Below are 20,999 nucleotides of genomic sequence, written 5' to 3' on the forward strand. Positions count from 1 at the left end.
AAAGAGGGCTGCTGGGGGGGGGGGACACACTATTCCCTAACTGACCTTTCTTTCCTTTTTCTCCTTAAGATGTCTTGGGTCTCATCTAAATTGTAAGCTTGTGGAAAGGATCCGTTTTAGTTTTAATTATGCATGGCTCGAACGGTTTTAGGTCCTTTATGAAAAATTAATAGCAATATTTGACTTGTGTTCATAACATTGCCGTAGCGATTTAAGGGAGATGTAAAAGAAAATCGCAACGATATTCTCAAAAACACACAGGGCTTCTTGGCAACTGCATCTTGAGTTTATTTTAAGACCCAGTCTTCAATTATTTATTTCATTGGTATCCTGCCCTCCCCTCCCCCCCCAAAAAAAATCAGGATCGAGAATGTGGTTCTTCCCACTGTACCCCAGCAATTCTTCACAACAACCATGTGAGGCTGAGAGGCCCAAAGTCACTTTGACAGGCCTCATGGCTGACTGGGGACCTCAACCCAGTTCTCCTCCATCATAATAATAATCTAATATTCAGTCTTAACAACCACAACATGCCCCTTCTCTTGATCTTTGCAGCGAGTTCCTCACCCAAGATAGCTCTCCGCTTCGCCTTACTCTTTTCCCTTTCTTATTTTTATATGTGTTTGTAATGATCATAGAATGGTAGAGTTGGAAGGGACCAATGCAGGAATCTCAGCGAAAGCATCCATGACAGATGGCCATCCGGCCTCTGCTTAAAAACCTCCAGGGAAGGAAAGTTCACAACCTCCTGGGGGGATTCAGTTCCATGTTCACAAAAAAAGTTGGTGAGTGCCTGTAGGGGTCACAGTTAGTGTCAGATGTTGCCTCAACCGTGGTTTCCTCGACGTGAAATGGGCTTCCTTTAAGAATGCCTCAAGCCGTTTCTAAAGGAAATCTGTCCTCTTTCACAGACACCGTTATTTTTTCTATGTAAATTTATTTATTTGGTTTTTCAAGTTAAAGTTTTACCATCACATAGCCAACATACAAAAGAAAAACACGATTCCAAAAAATCTCCTGGACTTCCTTCCTCCCTTTTGTGGGTCCTATTGTCAGTCATTTCCTCCTGCATCTTTTATAATAATCCAAATCTTTTACATCTCCATTATGTCCAAAGCTCACCATTAAACTGCAAGTGTTATTCCAATCCTACTAACAATTTTAGCTGTTTACAATGGTTTTTAAGATAAATTATAAAATTTCCCCGTTCCTTATTAAAATTTTGTTCTTCCCGATTTCTGATTCTTCCAGTCATTTTTGCCATTTCGGCATAATCCAACTTAATCTGCCATTCTTCTCCGGTAGGGACTTTGTCTTCTTTCCATCTCTGGACAGCATGGAGTACGCTTTGGGTCCTATCGTTTTACTGGTTGCACTAGATGTGCCTGTCAATGTGAATACTACTGGTTTGTTTGGGGGGCCTTTTTTTACTTTGTTTAGTTACATGGGAATGGTTCGCTCTGTCCCAGTACCTGTACCTTACTCTGTCATGGAAACATTTGGCAGCCTTGGAAATTCAGCTCCTCTTTTGAGAGGCCTTAGACTGTAGTGGCTCTCTCGTTTTGATCTTTCTACCCTTAAACGGACAAGAGGTCACGGTTTACCTTGGGGCTATTTCACATAACGACATTGCTCATGCGTGTGTCTGTGTGTGTTCTGTATCAGCAGGGACTCCTTGCTAGCCTGCTGGTGACATGAGTTATCCTATTGAAGACTCGAGCAGGTTTTCCTCTTGATTTAAGAAGACAAAGCTACCTAATCTCTGGCTCAGCTCCTATCGCTGCACTTTGTCTAAGGGAATGTTAAAAACCGACACCTCTAAGAACGTCAGTAAATCTCGACTTGTGCAGAGTGCATTGGACTTTCACATTATTTAGACTTAAGAAAAAAATAAAGGCCTATTCACTTGATACTTGCTGGTTTTGTTCTCTACTTTTGCTCATCCAGAGGCTCTGCATGGAGAAGACTTTTTAAAAATATATTATCTCTTTCCCACTCGCATGCCTCTCAAAGTATTTTTTACTGATCTCTTGTGGCTTGTTATCTTAATCTTATTTCACACTCAGCTTGTTCCTTATTTCCTTCACCCCAAAACAGCCAGTTTCTTTCATCTTCATTCCCTGGTCCTTTTACATTCACATTTCCCCCCCCCCCCATACCATCTTTCCTCTCTTATCCCTTTCCTTTCTATTCAGAGTTGTTCATCGTCAGTAATAATAATATATATAAATAAATGTTAACCTTTTCTCTCACTTTCTAACTTCCTTCAACATCTCCCCTGTCCCCTTACCCTCAAAAGAGGAAGGCATTCCTTCCTTCCTCTCCCTCTGAACTTCTGTCTCCCAGCTACCTTTATTCATCCTGCAAGGACTTGCTGGTGCTGGCATAGGACCAATCAAAAGACTATGGCAAGACCAGGTGGTAGAGCAGGTGTAGACAACAGTGGTCTATTTATTTATATATTTATTTTGTTGTTGTTGTTTTTATAGCCTACCCTTCACCTAATTGTCACATGGAAGGTTACAAAAACCTCTCAATGGAAAGAAGTACACAGTGTGTTGAAATCATAAAATAAAACAACAGAAAGAATTGTGATCTCATTACATCAGTTGCACCTATTCAAAGTCCATCTCTGGGCCCAATTTAAAGTACTGTCTTTGAGCTTTAAAGTGCTTTATGGCCTTAGACCAGCATGCTTATAGGAACGCTACATGGGCCATTGGTCTAGATATAAGGCACCTTGCTGTCTTCCTAGACCTTGTAGGTTCCGTATAAATCTATTTTGGCAATGACAAGAGAAAGAGCCCTCAAAATCTCAGATAGCTGGTATTTAACACCTAGACGTCTAGCTTATAGAAAACCCAACAGCTCTCCTATGTGTTGGAGAGGGTGTCTCACTATTGGGACATATAGACATATAGACATATATGGTGAGAGTATTCAAAAATGGAAAAATTCTGGGAAAATGTCTTTGCAGAGATATCTTTGGTTAAAAGGCAGACAGTACCTATGTCCCCAGGACTGGCACTGCTTAAGGTGTACAGTCGGGACTCACCAAGAATTAGAAATAAAGATCTTGTAACCCATTTATTGGCTGTGGCAAGAACAACCATAGCAATGGAAAACATTGCAACTGTTGACCATGGATAAGTGGTATGAAACAGTCTGGTGGACAGCTTTGTTGGAAAAGCTAACATGGAAACTGCGGGTAGCAAGAGGCCAAAAGAAAAACGATAACTTCTATGCAGTAGGGGGTGACCTTATTGAACACACAGGCACATGGGGGAGTAGTGTTTGGGGTGAGTAACACAGTTTGGAATACAGTCATACCTTGGTTCTCGAACAGAATCCGTTCCAGAAGTCCGTTCAATTTCCGAAAACATTCAAAAACCAAGGCGTGGCTTCCAGTTGGCTGCAGGAGCTTCCTGCACTCGATTGGAAGCTGCGTTGGACATTCGGCTTCCCAAAAAGTTCGCAAACCGGAACACTCACTTCCGGGTTTGCGACATTCGGGAGCCAAAACGTTTGAGTCGCAAGCCGTTCGAGAACCAAGGAGCGACTGTACTTTGAAGTATACATTTTAACCCTTCAAATTGTTACAGATGTAATGTATTCCTTCCTTTTAATGAGATTGGAGCACATGATGTGTTATTTTATGGTTTTTAAGATTATGAGAAGGTTTGAAACATGTGCTGTGGCAAATAAACTATTTTAAAAGAAGAAGGTGTGGGGCCTTCTTCTATCACCATGGGTAGAATATGAGGGGCTTGTAGCCATGATGGCTTTGTTCTTCCTCCACTGTTGGAGGCAGCAGTGCTTCTGAATATCAGTAGCCGAAAACCACAGGAGGGCTCTTGTGTTCGAAGGTCCTGTGTGAGTGTCTGGAGGTGGTTGGTGGATGGATGGCGGCTAACAGATTGAGGTTGAGTCCTGACAAGACAGAGGTACTGTTTTGGGGGGACGGGGCGGACTGGTGTGGAGGACTCCCTGGTCCTGAATGGGGTAACTGTGCCCCTGAAGGACCAGGTGCGCAGCCTGGGAGTCATTCTGGACTCACAGCTGTCCATGGAGGGGCAGGTCAGTTCTGTGTCCAGGGCAGCTGTTTATCAGCTCCATCTGGTATGCAGGCTGAGACCCTACCTGCCCGTAGACTGTCTCACTGGAGTGGTGCATGCTCTAGTTATCTCTCGCTTGGACTACCACAATGCGCTCTGTGTGGGGCTACCTTTGAAGGTGACCCGGAAACTACAACTAATCCAGAATGCAGCAGCTAGACTGGGAGTGATGACTGGGAGTGGCTGTCGAGACCATATAACACCGCACTTGAAAGACCTACACTGGCTCCCAGTACGTTTCCGAGCTGACCTTTAAAGCCCTAAACGGCCTTGGCCCAGTGTACCTGAAGGAGCGTCTCCACCTCCATCGTTCTGGCCGGACACTGAGGTCCAGCACCGAGGGCCTTCTGGCAGTTCCCTCGCTGCAAGAAGCCAAGTTACTGGGAACTAAGCAGAGGGCCTTCTCAGTAGTGGCACCCGCCCTGTGGAATGCCCTCCCACCAGATGTCAAAGAGAAAAATAACTACCAAACTTTTAGAAGACATCTAAAGGCAGCCCTGTTTAGGGAAGCTTTTAATGTTTAATAGGTTATTGTATTTTAGTGTTTTGTTGGAAGCCGCCCAGAATGGCTGGGGAAACCCAGCCAGATGGGCGGGGTATAAATCATCATCATCATCATCATCATCATCATCATCATCATCATCATCATCCTGCCTGCCGGTTTCGCCCAGGCATCTGTTCAGCCAGTGTGAGACAGAATGCTGGACTGGATGAGCAGACTCTTCTTACATTCTTACGTTTAAAATGTGAATAGGCCTCTGATTCAGCCTAAATAGGATACAAAAAGTCATTGCTGAAAATAATTATGGATAGGATAATCATGTCAATAGACCTTGTTTTGGAAGTAACTCTTGCTGTTAAAATTAGAAAGCATGACACACAAGCCTTTCTTAATAACATCTTGGAATGATAACGGCAAAGCATATTTGAGCCATTCCTATTGTTCTGTTTCATGCCATCTGTTCGCACACCTACGGTGGCAAAGATTTTTTAATCTAAACATTGGGAAAGGGCCTTTTAGTATCTGCTCATGCTATTGCTTGATGGCCTGGAAGTGTGTGTTCTTTTCCAATTTCCACTTTGGTTAATTTCTGCAGCGTTTTAAAACAGCTTAGTTCCAGGTAAAAATGTCATTTTTGTAGGTAATAACTTGGTACCTTCTAATTATTGCTGGTATTTTAGATTTGATAGAGATTTCGGCGTAAGACAATAACTATTATAAACTCATTTGGAAGAAAATGTATACTGGCGGAAACTGTTTATAAAAAGAAGGCCCTAGGCTTTGGGAATAATAAAGTCAGGTCCTAGTAAATTCAGTTTTAATTGGTTAACTGCATAATTTTGCAAGTAAGAATAATGAATGGGTGAAGAACGCACGTAAGGCATTTTCACTGGGTGTTATCCTAAAACTTAACGTTCCTGCAATGTGTTCCACTTAAATGGCAGGCATTTGCCTATAGATCATTTGTGTTCCATTATATATTGATAATTAAATCAATTGCTACAATAATGGAAACTGAGAGTACTGGATTTAGTTGCACCTTTGATGTGAGAGCTAGCAGAAGGGAGGTTTTTGCTATTTATTTTTTACTACCAAAATAAGGGTCAATATGATGTAGGGAGGAGAGTGAGTCTCTCTTTATTGCAAGGACCCACATGGGGACCCTCTCAGCGGAGTCTGCCCCCAAATTTTGCCAGTATCATTGTTCTTTCCCCATTGGAGTGAATGGAAGCCATGTGGGAGAAAGTTGAGGGGTGTTTGCAGACATAGATGTTACTGGAGCCCAGAGCTCAACTTGCTCCTGACAGATTGCAGGGAGAAGATGATGTTCCCCTTTCTGCAACAAAGTTGTCAATTGCAGTCTTGTTTCGTATGTCCTAAAAGAGCTATTTCCACCCGGACAGTGCTGCCGACTGCAGTATTCCGGATATGTCTGGGAAGTATGCCAATCCTAGAGTATAGCTAACATAGTGTGATAGCCAGTGAAATGTTATTTATTTAGATTTTAGCATGATCCTGTTCATTTCTAAATCTGCAAACCAGATTGTTTTCCTAATTCAGAAGTATTAATGGTGGCTGGGCCTGATGAGCTTTAATTCAAAACAACTAGAGGACAGCAGGCTAGTGAAAGCTGCTATAGACCCTTTCTATTACCAAGTCTCCAAGACAACAATTTTTAAATACCTTTATGTGCAAATTTTCTGCCTTAAAGGCTGCCTTAATTTTTAGCACCAGTTAAATTGACAGCTGCCCGATTACTAGTGGGCAGTGTAGATTTTCTGTGTATGAGAGAGAGAGAGAGAGTGTGTGTGTGTGTGTTGTTGTTGTTTAGTTGTTTAGTCGTGTCCGACTCTTTGTGACCCCATGGACCAGAGCACGCCAGGCACTCCTGTCTTCCACTGCCTCCTGCAGTTTGGTCAAACTCATGTTCATAGCTTTGAGAACACACACACATAATATGTATATAACCTTAATAACTTGTCCTTGAGCTTGCTTTGCCTTCCTTCCTCTCTCACTCCCATTCCTTTTTCCTCGTGTGTCATGTAAATTGTGAGTAGGGATCATCTTAATACTGGTTTTCATATACTGCTGTAAGAACCTTTTTGACTAAACAGTGGGCTATAAATAAATGATGCACATATATGAGCTATATATAGGGATTACACACACACACATCCGACTATTAATCTTCAAAGCAATCAAAGAGCACTGCAAAACAGCATTTAAAAGAAGTAGGCTCTGGATCCCAGGATACTGTCAGAAACATAGCATATTACAAATAGGTGAATGACGGGACAGAGGAAGATCTGACAATGCTTAGCCTCTGCCTTTCTCGTTGACGCAGCTAGGATTTCAAATGTGCATAATACTTGTTTTTTTTCATTCTGCATTCCTCTTGCAATAACCACAACCTATAAATTCCACAGTGGGGAACTCTTCTTGTATCCACAGCAGGCAGGCTGAACTCAAATGCCTAATTTATCTGTGCCATCTGTACTTGATTGGCACAACCGCTAAAGTGAATTAATGTTACCTGAGAAACCCTGTTCCGGATTCTGTATGTTTTGCTGTCAGATGACGCTCCTAATAACGTGTGTCTATTTGAACAAATTAAATATGATTATTAATCTGTAGCACAAGGAAATATTTAGAAAACTGCTTTTACTTCCAGCATATTTCTGAATCATATGACGAGTATAGCAAGGATAGGTGAGCTCTCCGAGACAAGATTCATCTCAGATTCATTAACTGTCTGATTTTCCTCCCCAACTGCAGTTGCAGAAAATCAGATTATTCTTCCAAATTCACATGAAGGTCTGGGGGGAAATTTTTCCACTCCCTCTCTGCCTCCAGCAGCCCTTCTCCCCAACTCCGTAATGCGCATAGCCCCTTTCCCCCAACTGGTACAGAATACAGAAACCAGTCTGTTCACCAGATCATGTTACTCCTTTGCCGAGAAAGCTACATTGGACCTCCTGATTCCTTATGCTCCAACTCGAACACAGAGGTCAGACAGGGCAATTTTGAGGGTCCCCCACACGCCTGAGATTTTGTTGGCATTTAACAGGAACCAGGTTTTTACTGTGGCAGGCTCTGCCCTGTGTAACTCCTTGCCAAGAGACGTCTGGCAGAAGTCTCCCTTGTTTGCTTTTTTAAAAGTGAGAACTGGATCCTGCAACTGGGATCCTGCTATTAATATCAGGCAGAGCCACTCCATAGCATCATAGAATTGTAGACTTGGAAAGGGACCCCGAGAGGGTCCAGCTGCCTGCAATGCGGGAATAAAAGCACTTCCTTTTGCATTGCCAGTGTGGCATAACCATAATCCCTTCTGTATGTACAAAGGACTCTGAGTTCCACGTTCAAACAATCTCTGGAAACTCTTAAATGTAGGTTACTAAGTTGCTGGCCACTAGGTGTTTGAATTGAGCTCCAGTATCCTTGGCACTATGAGACCATAAAATTTCCTGTGTATGATCAGCTGTCCAAGGAAGGAGAGGAATGCAGAATTTTATGTAGCAGCCACACAGCTAACAATGGTTGGATGAACTGATTCTAGGGCCAGGGATGGGTGAGGCTTCAGGTAAGGGAAGTTTCCCAAAACCCAGTGGACCATTAGCCAACTAGAAATGTACAATACAGGCTGATAAAGGTGGAGTGAGATACAGTGGTGCCCCGCAAGACAAACGCCTCGCAAGACGGAAAACCCGCTAGACGAAAGGGTTTTCCGTTTTAGAGGCGCTTCGCAAAACGAATTTCCCTATGGGCTTGCTTCGCAAGACGAAAATGTCTTTCGAGTTCCTGCGGGTTTTTCCCCCTTCCCCCCCCCTTTTCCTAAGCCCTAAGCCGCTTATCAGCTGATCCGCTAAAAGCCGCTAAACCGCTAATAGCGCTAATCTGCTAAGCTGTCAATGGGCTTGCTTCGCAAGACGAAAAAACCGCTATACAAAGAGCCTCACGGAACGGATTAATTTCGTCTTGCGAGGCACCACTGTACCATATTTTTCGCTCTATAAGACGCACCTGACCATAAGACGCACCTAGTTCTAGAGGAGGAGAACAAGAAAAAAAATGTTTTCTCTCTCTCTCTCTGTGCAGCACCTCTCCAGCAAAGCGGGAGGAGAAATGGAAGGGGCTCCGTTTCTCCTGCTGCTTCACTGTAGGGGAGCTGCGCAGAGAGGGAAAGCTGCGCAGCGGCTCTCCAGCGAAGTGAAGCCAGGAGAGCAAGTGGGATCGATCCCTCTTGCTCTCCTGGCTTCAGCAAAAGCAACGCGAAGCCTCCTGAGCACAGCGGGAGCACTCCCACTGTGCTCAGGAGGCTTCGGGCAGCTATCCCTGAAGCCAGGAGAGCAAGAGGGATCGGTGCGCACCGATCCCTCTTGCTCTCCTGGCTTCTGGGATAGCTGCGCAGCCTGCATTTGCTCCATAAGACGCACACACATTTTCCCATACTTTTTAGGAGGGAAAAAGTGTGTCTTATAGAGTGAAAAATACGGTACATACCAGTGACTCGGGTCACAAAGCCAATTGCTTACTGCTGCACCACCACCACGAGCCTCTATATATGCAAGTGCAAATCTACATCTACTATGGATTAGAGATTCAACACTAAAACTCTTAAAACTTGATTTGTAAAACTGTACATAGACATGGTCAAAGGCAAGCAACCATATTTTACAGGAAGTAAGCAATGAGTCTCTGAGAGAAGTGAAAAGTTCAAAGTCAGCCAAGGCACAGAATGTCCCTTCCCTTAACTTGCAGTTTGAAAACTTACTGCAAATCAGCTAGAAATCTACCAGTGTGCGCCAATCTACCATCCTGCTGTCCCTGCCCTGGACATTTATTAGTGGGTTGCAGTTTGCAAGAAACTTGCACCCTTTGCTCCGCGTGGGGCCGGGACATATTGGCTGTGTCTCTAGTGTTAAAAACAGTAGAAAAAAGGAAGGAGAGGTTATTTTTAAGAAGGAAGATGACAGAAAACAGAATGCACAGTGCTGGGATACTGCTCATTGTGCACATTCATTATCTTCTTTTTTTCAATGCTGTCAAGAATTAAGAACAAAGCCTTCAATATGGTCAGCACCAAAATAACTTTTTAATAACGCAACAAAGCACCAAGTCTTTTTTAAATTTTGGCTTTGCAGCGCTAGTGGTAACCACAAGTAAAAACAAACGTGATGCAAGCTCAGAGACATTTTCTCAAAACCATGATTAAAACTGGCCTCCACACAAGTTATATATCTGTTTTTCCTTTGGAGATTTGGCAGCAATTCATCCCCTTCAGCTGCAAATCAAAACTGGAACAACAGTCTGGAAGTTTGCGGCTTAAAACATGTGCTTGTTATTTGAGGATATCGGGGGTTTAACTCATTCTACCTTAGTTATTACCAATGATGTGAATGAAGCGAAGACTTCATGGTTGTAAAAGAGTGGTCCTGTACAAAAACGTTATGCCTTTTGAGTAAAGAAATCACTATCCTAATCTGATAAATATGGTCAGTATAAGCTTCTGACTAGCCACTATCCTGATTGCCCATGGCAGGTAAGAATTGTTTCTGGATAATGAAACATAGCTCTCTTTTTTTCTTTTTACAAACATGGGCAGGTGGGCAAGTTACTTTGGAATGCTTAGTTGTATTAGGAGAAGGAGCAGTACAGTGGTACCTCGGGTTACAGACGCTTCAGGTTACAGACCCCGCTAACCCAGAAATAGTACCTCGGGTTAAGAACTTTGCTTCAGGATGAAAACAGAAATCGGCAGCAGCGGGAGGCCCCATTAGCTAAAGTGGTGTCTCAGGTTAAGAACAGTTTCAGGTTAAGAACGGACCACCGGAACGAATTAAGTTCTTAACCCAAGGTACCACTGTATTCTGCAAGAGAGTATACCCTGAGAGTATATGCAGCAGTAGTTTGCAACTACGACTGTTGCCATCGGGAGACAATCTGTCTACATGCTCAATGATTCTTTGCAGTTCCTCACCTCTCCTCCCCTGTGCTCTCAACAATATGCAAACCCTCCTCCGTATCCGCTGTGCCCATCATAATGGTTGGCAGGTTTCTGTTACTTTTATAGGAAGGCCATGTAGCTGACTATTTGTGTTGACTTCAGGGTGTGTGTCTTGACTTCATGTTTCAATGCCTTGTAGGGATAGGAGGGTTGCAAGAATTCGTACTGAAGTCGGCAACGCTCTCATCGTCGCCAGCTTGCCCACCGTTTAACCCCCTCAGCTTTGAAGCAACACCGATTGTGCGAGTTGCTGTGGAGCCAAAACACCCAAGTAAGTGTCTTCCCTCCGTTCCTTGAGTATCCGGTCAGAATCATTAAGTATACTTTTGAAAAGCCACAAGGGTGGGAAGGAGTGGTTGTAAATGTGTTTGAGCAAATGATAGTATGGTGGTTGCCTCGCAATAAGGCAGGGTTTTCCAAACTTGGGTCCCTAGCTATTGTTGGACTACAACTCCCATTACCCCTATCAATCAGGGCCAGTAGTCAGGGATGATGGGAATTGTAGTCCAAAATCAGCTGGAGACCCAAGTTTGGGAAACTTAATAAGGAAATATTTAGAACCACTCATACTCATACTAGGATGGATGTCGGCATGTTACAAGAAACATGGGGCAATGACAGCCTCGTTCTGTCTTGTTCTTGGTCTGTAATGTGTACAACAGGAATGGGGAACAATGTTGGACTACAACTCCCATCAGCCCTCACTGTGGGCCATACTGGTTGGTGCTGATGGGAGTTGGAGTCCAGTGACATCTGGAAGACTACAGATTCCCCTTCCCTGGTACATAAGTTATATTGCATGGTGGCTTTCTTGAGCTCTGCATTTGCCTGCTCCCACTTTATGTCACTGTTAGGGCAAGGAAACAGTAATTTCATCAGGACATGAAACACATTCTGGAAGGAGAAGAGTGGATTTGATATGGGGCTGTTGTTTTGAGTGGCAGCCCTGTGTCTCTTAGAACATACAGATCCACCCACAGTCTCTTTTTTTCCTTTTAATCCCTCTTAAGATTTTTAGTGCTGTTATAATATGTAAAAGCTAAAAGCTAAACAAAACGTTATTCTATCCTATTCTTTGTACTCAGTATTTCACAACAGCCTGTGCTCCCTTTCTTACTGAGCTTTGCTCGTATGTTACTTTGAAACCCAAGCGCTTCAGAGGTACTTCATTTAAAAGTGCTTTTGTCTTCCCAGGTGAGATGCCGCAGTTGGTTAAAGGCATGAAGCTTTTAAACCAAGCTGATCCCTGTGTACAAGTTTTAATCCAGGAGACAGGGGAGCACGTGTTAATTACAGCAGGAGAAGTCCATCTTCAGCGCTGTTTGGATGACTTGAAAGAGAGGTTGGTGGCAGGGATAGGTGGCGCGAGAGGAAAAGGAAGAATTGCTCAAGGCTCAGTGATTAAATCCAGCGTTTACAAGACAGTTAAACGTGTAATTGTGGTTTAACTTATGGAAAGGTCAAAGCATCCTTTCCCAATTCTTCCTCACTGTTGCCGGTGCACAATGGAAGATTTTTCATACTGGCATTCCTCGTGTGTAGATTTCTATCCATCAGTCAATCATTTATTTGTATACTGCCTTACAAAATTAAAGCCATGCTCAAGGACAACTGACAACATATATAAAATTACATAACTGCAAAACGTAACAAAAGTCGTCATAAACAATGAACAAAACATCAAAAAGTACCCACATAAATTGAACAATTTCCACATAAATCATAAGATCCATAAGGAATTGGGAGTTAGGTTGTCCCTGCATATTAACTGTAAACTGCTTTTGTATGTTTTCCCAAATCATTTGTTTGCAACCATTGCCCATCTAGAAATCCTCTTTGTAGAAAAGCCCATTTTTATCACTCAGAATGTTTGGTGGATACAGTTGTAAAGCTTTCACACTGTGTGCAACAGTAGATTGCTCTGCAACGGCTATGTTTGTTGCCATCTTTTTCACAGCAGTCTTTTTCGTATAGACACGACTTGAGGTGTTCATTCAGCTCAAGTGACAGAAATCAGGAGCCTGATCCTTGAGTGGGTCTCTAGTCTAACTCATTGAGTTGGGGACTGAGTTTTCATTCCATCCTGATACCACTCTTAATTTCTTGGAGGCAGGATGGGTTTCAAGCAGCAGAGTCTCCAAGATCTGCAATGTTCTGGAATATGAACCTAAGTGCCTCACACATCTCCTGTCCAAGGAAAGTGCTGGGGCCCATTGCCCTTCTCAGATAATATTTCAGGACTCCACTCCACACTAGCTCACTGGGTTGCAGCTCAGAGGATGGGAGACCTGCTGCTGCTGCAACAACAACTGCAACAACAACAACAACAACAACAACAACAACAACTGTAAGAGGCAGTTGAGAGAATTTGGAGCCTGTTCTGTTCCTCAAGATAGGAATCTGCTGTATAGTCAGACCATTGGTCCATCAAGCTCAGTATTGGTCTACATGAGAGATTCCCAAACTTAGATCTCCAGCTGTTTCTGGACTACCGTTCCCATCATCCCTGACCACTCGTCCTACTAGCTTGGGATGATGGGAGTTATAGTCCAGAAACAGCTGGGAACCCAAGTTTGAGAAACCCTGGTCTACATTGGCTGGCAAGCACCTCTTTAGGGTTTCAAGCAAGGTTCTCTCCCAGCCATATCTGGAGATGCCAGGGCTTGAACCTGGTACCCTATGCATGCAAAACAGCTGTCCTGCCACTGAAGTATAGGTAAGGTAAAGGGACTCCTGACCATTAGGTCCAGTCGTGGCCGACTCTGGGGTCGCAGCGCTCATCTCGCTTTATTGGCCGAGGGAGCCAGCGTACAGCTTCCGGGTCATGTGGCCAGCATGACTAAGCCACTTCTGGCGAACCAGAGCAGCAAACAGAAACGCCATTTACCTTCCCGCTGGAGTGGTACCTATTTATCTACTTGCACTTTGGCGTGCTTTCGAACTGCAAGGTTGGCAGGAGCAGGGACCGAGCAACGGGAGCTCACCCCGTCGCGGGGATTCGAACCGCCGACCTTCTGATCGGCATGTCCTAGGCTCTGTGGTTTAACCCACAGCGCCACCCGCGTCCCATGCCACTGAAGTATAGGTAAAGGTAAAGGTACCCCTGCCCGTACGGGCCAGTCTTGACAGACTCTGGGGTTGGTGCGCCCATCTCACTCAAGAGGCTGGGGGGCAGCGCTGTCCGGAGACACTTCCGGGTCACGTGGCCAGCGTGACAAAGCTGCATCTGGCGAGCCAGCGCAGCACACAGAAACGCCGTTTACCTTCCCGCCAGTAAGCGGTCCCTATTTATCTACTTGCACCCGGGGGTGCTTTCGAACTGCCGCAGGGATTCGAACTGCCGACCTTTCGATCGGCAAGCCCTAGGCGCTGAGGCTTTTACCCACAGCGCCACCCGCGTATACACTGAAGTATAGTCCTTCCTAATATCCTCATCAGGAATATACCAGGATCCAAAACAGGCTCATAACTGTACTCTGACATAACGGGTTGCAGTGGAGGGGGCGAGATGCCTGTTGCTTTAAGTATGCTAGAATGAATGCTGCCTCCCTCCTTGGCTCCCATTATTGAGTAATTGCTTAATGTCTTAGGGGGCAGCGTGCTTCAATGGTTAATCATAATGTGAAGTTGGCATCATGTGATTACTGGCATTAACCCGCCACTGAAACCCTTGAAGACTTAAGTTTCATTTGCTGTGAGGCCTAACTGTAGCCTTTTGGCTTTCTGTAGGTTTGCCAAGATAGAAATTAGCGTATCGAAACCAATTATTCCATTCCGGGAAACCATAACAAGACCCCCCAAAGTTGACATGGTGAACGAAGAAATAGGAAAGCAGCAGAAAGTTGCCATCATACACCAGAGTAAGGAAGAGCAGAACAAAATCCCTGAAGGTGTGCAGGTTGATTCAGATGGGCTGATAACGATATCAACGCCAAACAAATATGCCACACTCAGCATCAGAGCAATGCCTCTTCCTGAGGAGGTAACTCGACTACTGGAGAAGAACAGCGGCTTAATTCGCACCATAGAACAATTCTCCTCTTACCTGAATGAAGGTAAGAAGACAGAAGAGATGAATCCGAAGACCTTTGACCAGATACAGGAGTTCAAAAAAAGACTAGAGGAAAACCTACCCGGAAGGAAATGGAGAAATGCCGTTGATGGGATCTGGTCCTTTGGCCCCCGAAAATGTGGGCCGAACATTTTGCTGAACAGATGTGAAGGCTACAAGCGGTCTGTGTGGCAGTGCCTGGAAGGAAGCAAGCCACCCAAGGAAGCGAGCGTGTATCGGGATTTTGACAACAGTCTTGTCAGCGGGTTCCAGTTGGCCACGCTTTCGGGACCAATGTGTGAAGAACCGCTTATGGGTGTCTGTTTTTCGGTGGAGAAATGGGACATGGGCAGATTTGTCGAGCAAATGTCAGTTAACAGGCAGGATTCGGATGAAGGGAAGTCTACAGAGGAGACATCGGCAGGGGAGGAAACTGCCCTTGTGTCGAGGACTGGAGGCACTGAATCGGCTTCTGAAACTGAGCTGCAAGATGGTGATCAGTGTAGCCTCAAATCATCCAGTAAACCCAAAGGAGAGGCTTTGCCTGCAGACTGTTATGGCCCTTTCTCTGGACAGCTGATTGCAACCATGAAGGAAGCATGCCGTTATGCTATGCAAGCAAAGCCACAGAGGCTTATGGCCGCCATGTACACCTGTGAGATTATGACAACGGCTGAGGTCCTAGGTAAGGATGAAACCAGCAACATGAATAATAATAATAATAATAATAATAAATTTTAATTTATATCTCGCCCTCCCCAGCCGAAGCCAGGCTCAGAGCGGCTAACAACAGTAAAATATACAACATTCTAAAATCGTTTCATTATAAAATCAGCTCAAATCAGATTAATGGCAACCATTGGGCTAGAGTTCTGTGAGGATTGCCAAAGGAGGGGGTTGGGCTGTGCCCTGGCCAAAGGCCTGGTGGAACAGCTCCATCTTGCAGGCCCTGCGGAAAGATGTGAAGTCCCGCAGTGCCCTAGTCTCTTGTGACAGAGCGTTCCACCAGATCGGAGCCACAGCCGAAAAAGCCCTGGCTCTGGTTGAGGCCAGCCTAACCTCTCTGTGGCCTGGGACCTCCAAGATATTTTTGTTTGAAGACCATAAGGTCCTCCGTGGGACATACCAGGAGAGGCGGTCCCGTAGGTACAAGGGTCCTAGGGTGTATAGGGCTTTTAAGGTTAAAACCAGCACCTTAAACCTGATCCTGTACTCCACCGGGAGCCAGTACAGCTGGTATAGCACTGGGTGAATGTGATCCCGCAGCAAGGACCCTGTAAGGAGTCTCGCTGCGGCATTCTGCACCCACTGGAGTTTCTAGGTCAGTCTCAAGGGCAGCCCCACATAGAGCGAGTTACAAACAGATCACATGGTAGATGTTACATCCGTAGGGGGAGAGCATTGTCAGAAAGCTGACTGCGAATGACTTCCTTGGCCATGCCAGCTTTTGCCAACCTGATGCCCTCCAGATGTTTTTAGCTACAGTTCCCATCAGGCCCATCTAGCATGCAGGTTGGGGTTGATGGAAGTTGTGGTCCCAAACATTTGGAGGGCGCTAGGTTGGCAAAGGCCGACAAAGAAAAATAATTATATTTCCTGTGACTCCAGGTATAGATGGAATTATCTGTTTGACTCAGCAGGTGGTTGTTGTTGATTAAATTTCTGAACTGCCCTTATACGAGATCACGGGGCGGTTTACAATATAATGTAGTTGCAATATAGTTCAACTATGGAACTTGTTTCTGTAGGAGTTAGTGACGGCCACCAACTTGGATGGCTTTGAAAGAGAGCTGAACAAATTCACGGAGGGTAATGCTGTCAATGGCAACTGGCTATGCTGTCTATGCATTGCCTCCACAGTCAATACTTCTATATGCCAGTTGCTGGAAACCACAAGAGAAACTGCTAAAATAAGAGGACAAAATGGCGATATTTTTATGTAAGGAGATCTATAAAATTAGCATTCCTGTATGAAATCATGTGCAGGATTTGAGATACAAGCAACGGAGGAATGTCGAGAATGGATTTGTGGGCCTTAGAAAATAAATTTAGATGTGTTTTAATGCAGCTGTTAAGGGGAAATAAAAGAAAATCAGGGAAGGAGAGATGGGAAGTCAAGAAAAAAGTGTAACAACAAAATTATATGTATGATTGGAGTTATGTAATAATTTGAAAGATTCAATAAAAATAAACCGAAGGAGAGGAGAGCTCTCTTGTGCTCTGCTCCTGTTTACAGATTTCCCACGAAAGAGGCTGCTGGACTAGATGGACCTCCTTTGGCCTGACCCTGCAGGCTCTTCTTATATTCTTATATTCTTATATTCTTAGGTTCTTTTTTCTTTTTTCGTCTTGGTATCTTGACTTTGTATTACATTTATTAAGTTACTTAAGCAACCCCTCTTCCTGGGACTTAAGATCAACATCCTGTTGACTAAGGCTTGCACTTACGTAGATGTTCTATCTGTTTGCTCATTGCCCACTATTTTTAGGGGTAAAGTAAGCTAAATACCTCCTATGATAATTAACTCCATATGTTCCTGTTGGAGTGGGATCCCTGTTACTGATCATGCATGATCCCAGTGCTCCTGTTGAGATTTTGCAGCAGTTGTGTGGTCAGTAAAACTCACTCCAACCCTGGAGTGAAGTCCCTACAATCTCTTCTTAATATTCTGAGATCTGAAGTTTTTCACACCATCATTTAATCGTAGCTGGTTACTCTATATCAGTGTTTCCCAACCTTGGGTCTCCAGCTGTTTTTGGACTACATTTCCCATCATCCCTGACCACTGGTCTTGATATCTAGGGATGATGGGAGTTGTAGTCCAAAAACAGCTGGAGACCCAAGGTTGGGAAACACTGCTCTATATGACTGTTGAGACCCTCTCTGGCCCCGGGTGTTAATTAGTCCTCCTAGTTCAGTAATTGTGCATCTGACTTGATGAAAAGGATGCAACAAGCTCAGTAGGTCTTTTCCCTTTGCAGGTCGCGTTTACGCTGTCCTCTCCAAAAGAGTCGGCCGGGTGTTGCAGGAAGAGATGAAAGAAGGGACAGATGTGTTTATTATCAAAGCGGTGTTGCCAGTAGCAGAGAGCTTTGGTTTCGCTGATGAAATCAGGAAGAGAACAAGCGGCCTAGCCACTCCACAGCTGGTCTTCAGTCACTGGGAGGTAAAAATTCTATTCACTCCCATCTGCCTCGGTGTACAATTTCTTGTAGATTCAGGAAAAGAAATCAAGATAAAGGAGGGGAGAGGTTAATTGGTGGTCAAGACTTAAATTTGCTCCATTCTTTCCTAAGTCAAGCCATATAAGCAGCATTTTATCTGCCTATACAGTGGTACCTCCAGTTGTGAACGGGATCCGTTCCAGAGCTCCGGTCGGATCCCGAGGAATTTGCAACCGGAGATGCCACTTCTGCGCATATGCACGGCATGTAGAGCGCTTCTGCGCATGCGGTGAAACCCGGAAAAATACTTCCAGGTTTGCCACGTACATATCCTGAAGGACGTAACCAGAGGTGAATGTAAGTAGAGGTACCACTATATATTTGCTTTTTCCAATGCACGCTTCACAATATTCTGTTCTGCTTCAGTAGGTTTTGGGTTAGGGTTAGGATGGTCCATCCTCTGCTGGATTGAATTTAAAGTCCATTAAGTCCAGCATTATGTGTCCAGCAGCAGCCAGATGTTTGTGGGAAAGTGGTGAGCAGGGCATGAAGGCAGCGTCTGTCTTCATCTCCTACTCCTGGTTGCTCCTCTCCTGCCACAAAAAAGAGTAGAAATAAGACACTAAGGAATGACAATTTTAAAATAATTCTATTCATTCTCTATAAAGTGGCCCATGTTTGAAACATGTGTTTCTGCACACAAGAGAGACATATGTGATGGAATACAATAGAGATATATTTGGTGTAAAGCACTCCTTCCCAAACTTTTCCCCCCATGGACCACTTGACAAATTGCTGAGGGTCTTGGCGGACCACTTAACGATTGTTTTGCCTGTTGCAGCAGTTGTAATGCGCAGCGCTAAGTAGATGCTGTATGGTTATTAATTGTGTTTCTATTGCTCCTTTCATTTCTCGCATCGTAGTTTATTATGTCATAATTTGCATTTCATAGAATTCAAATTGTGCAACGGAATAAAATACAAGAAACAAAAGAAGCAATAAAACGATAGTTTAAAATCAACATGGATATTTAATGCAGACACAACCGCCAGAATGAAGCTTGCAGACCCATGGTCCACAGTTTGGGAACTCCTAGCATAGAGGGAGACAGTAAATGGAGAAGCATCCATTTTTAGAAAGAGTATTCCACTGAATGCCCCAGTTTCTGGGGTGGGGAGCAACAGTGGGGGCAGGCATTTATACCCTGTTTTGTGGGCTTCCCATAAGCTTCAGGCTGGCCATTGAAAGAGAGAGAGGATGCTAGATTAGATGGACTTTTGGTTTCACCCAACAGAGCTGTTTTTCTTTTATTTAGCCTGCTAACAAGGTAACCAGCACACAGGGAAAACAGTAGGGGGGTGTTTTTGTGCTTGTAGAAAAGATCTTTTCTTTAAAGTGTTCTTTCTGGAAGGTGAAATCTTTTGAAATGCTGAAATAGATACCATGGATCAAATATTATTTGGATCTTCAGAGGCTCTTTGCTGGTTGATAGCGGCAATAAAATAAGTGACCTGTACACTTAGTTTTCTGCCTCCTGTCCTTTCTGCTTCAACTGTGTTTTTCTCCAACCATGTAATTTACAATCAAGAGCTTTTGAGGAGAAGATTCTTTAAAGAAATAGAAAGAAGAGTAGAATTGCATCCCTTTTCTAAGAGCATTTTTAGTTTTAAAGTCTGAAATCTGCTCCCTGTTTTCAGAGACCTGCGAAAGGAAAATACAGACTTGAGTTCAAAACGCGCTGTGTAATTCTTCTAAGCTCTGGATGTGTTAACAGATCTGCCGCCTACCAAACCGCCTACCCTTCCAAGTTGCTTGTGCAAGGAAGTAGCTTGTTTCTCTTGAATCCAGTTCTAAAATTCAGGCTCTTGTCGCTCTTGACATCATCAGGAGTCCTGAGTGCCACCACGTGACCCGCACCCGGCCACCCTCTTCCCTTTCCTCTTCCTTGTTGGGATATTGATATCTCAGTGTTAGACTTCACTACTTCCCACGTACCAGAGGAACCAGTGACTGGGAGCATTTACTATAGACATGATTGGCTTTGTAGACTTTATCCTAAACTGGCTGGGAAGCTTCTGAGATGTTGGGGAGCAACATTTCCTGAGATGTATGGGAGTTGTAGTTGTGTATGTCTCCAAAATAATTCATTGAAGGAATGCCTTTAGCCCAGTTAAGGATGGCCTCTACAGGTCCAGTTCAGCCAGCAAGGAGGATTGGCCGGCAGTGGCAGCAAATGTGTTAGGAACCAGACCCTAATTTGGAGGGACCTGGGCTTGCAATGTTGACTTAAGATCCTCTTAATATCCTGCAATAAATGAATGTATTTTAGCTGTTTTATATTCATGGTCTTCTCAGCCATCTCTTTTTGACAGCAGACATCTATCGAGGAGGTTTTTGTTTCCAAAGTAAATGAATGAGAGGTACAATGCAGTTTGTTGTGGACGCACAGTACTTTTGACTAATCAGGTTTCACTGCAATAAACATTGGAAGCTAGTAAAAGGAATTTTAAGTGAAAAATGACACACAGTGCAAGGCTGTGAGATGACCATTTTTTCCTCCTGTGGTTCCAACATCAACAGGAAAAAAAAGCTCTCTGAGCATAAAAAATTAAATCTACTTCAGCTCCATCTGCTTATTCTTGGAGCTTTCAATGTGTGGCTTCTACCAGCACAGTTAGACGTTCAGGAATCCAGTTCTGTTTCTATGCTATACAGATTCCGCTAACTTCTGATACCTTCATAGTATTTCGTAAAGTTGGTGTGTTAATGATCCTGGCTGTACCCTTGCTGATTTTATTTGTTATCTTTAGATGACTGCCATACTGCAGAACATCCTTGCCTGCAGCCCTTGCAGTAGGCCAGAGTAATCATTTCACCATTAATGATCTCCAACTTAGCCTAACCCACTGCACAAGGCTATTGTAAGGCTTAAAAATGGGATAATTCTCACCTCCTTGTAAATGCGCGGCTGATATGTGCATGATCATGCGCACATGTTATGCAACAGCAGCAGCAAGAATACTCATCGCGAAGTATTGGAAGACACAAGATTTACCCACCCGGGAAGAATGGCAGATGAAACTGATGGACTATATGGAATTGGCGGAAATGACTGGCAGAATCCGAGACCAGGGAGAAGAGTCGGTGGAAGAAGATTGG

The 20,999-nt window shown here is 44.1% G+C and overlaps 1 protein-coding gene across 1 annotated transcript in view; it reads left to right on the forward strand.

Annotated features, from left to right (window-relative positions):
- EFL1 (elongation factor like GTPase 1) overlaps window positions 1-20,999 on the forward strand; it is a 70,106-nt gene that overhangs the window by 47,791 nt on the left and 1,316 nt on the right. Inside the window, exons 16-19 of the mRNA XM_081838766.1 lie at window positions 10,764-10,895; window positions 11,819-11,966; window positions 14,354-15,360; window positions 17,658-17,842. Coding sequence (XP_081694892.1) covers window positions 10,764-10,895; window positions 11,819-11,966; window positions 14,354-15,360; window positions 17,658-17,842 — 1,472 coding nt within the window. The remainder of the gene's footprint in view (window positions 1-10,763; window positions 10,896-11,818; window positions 11,967-14,353; window positions 15,361-17,657; window positions 17,843-20,999) is intronic.

Source organism: Podarcis erhardii (genome assembly GCF_964252035.2).
Source record: "Podarcis erhardii genome assembly, chromosome: 14".
In the NCBI taxonomy this organism is placed as follows: domain Eukaryota; kingdom Metazoa; phylum Chordata; class Lepidosauria; order Squamata; family Lacertidae; genus Podarcis; species Podarcis erhardii.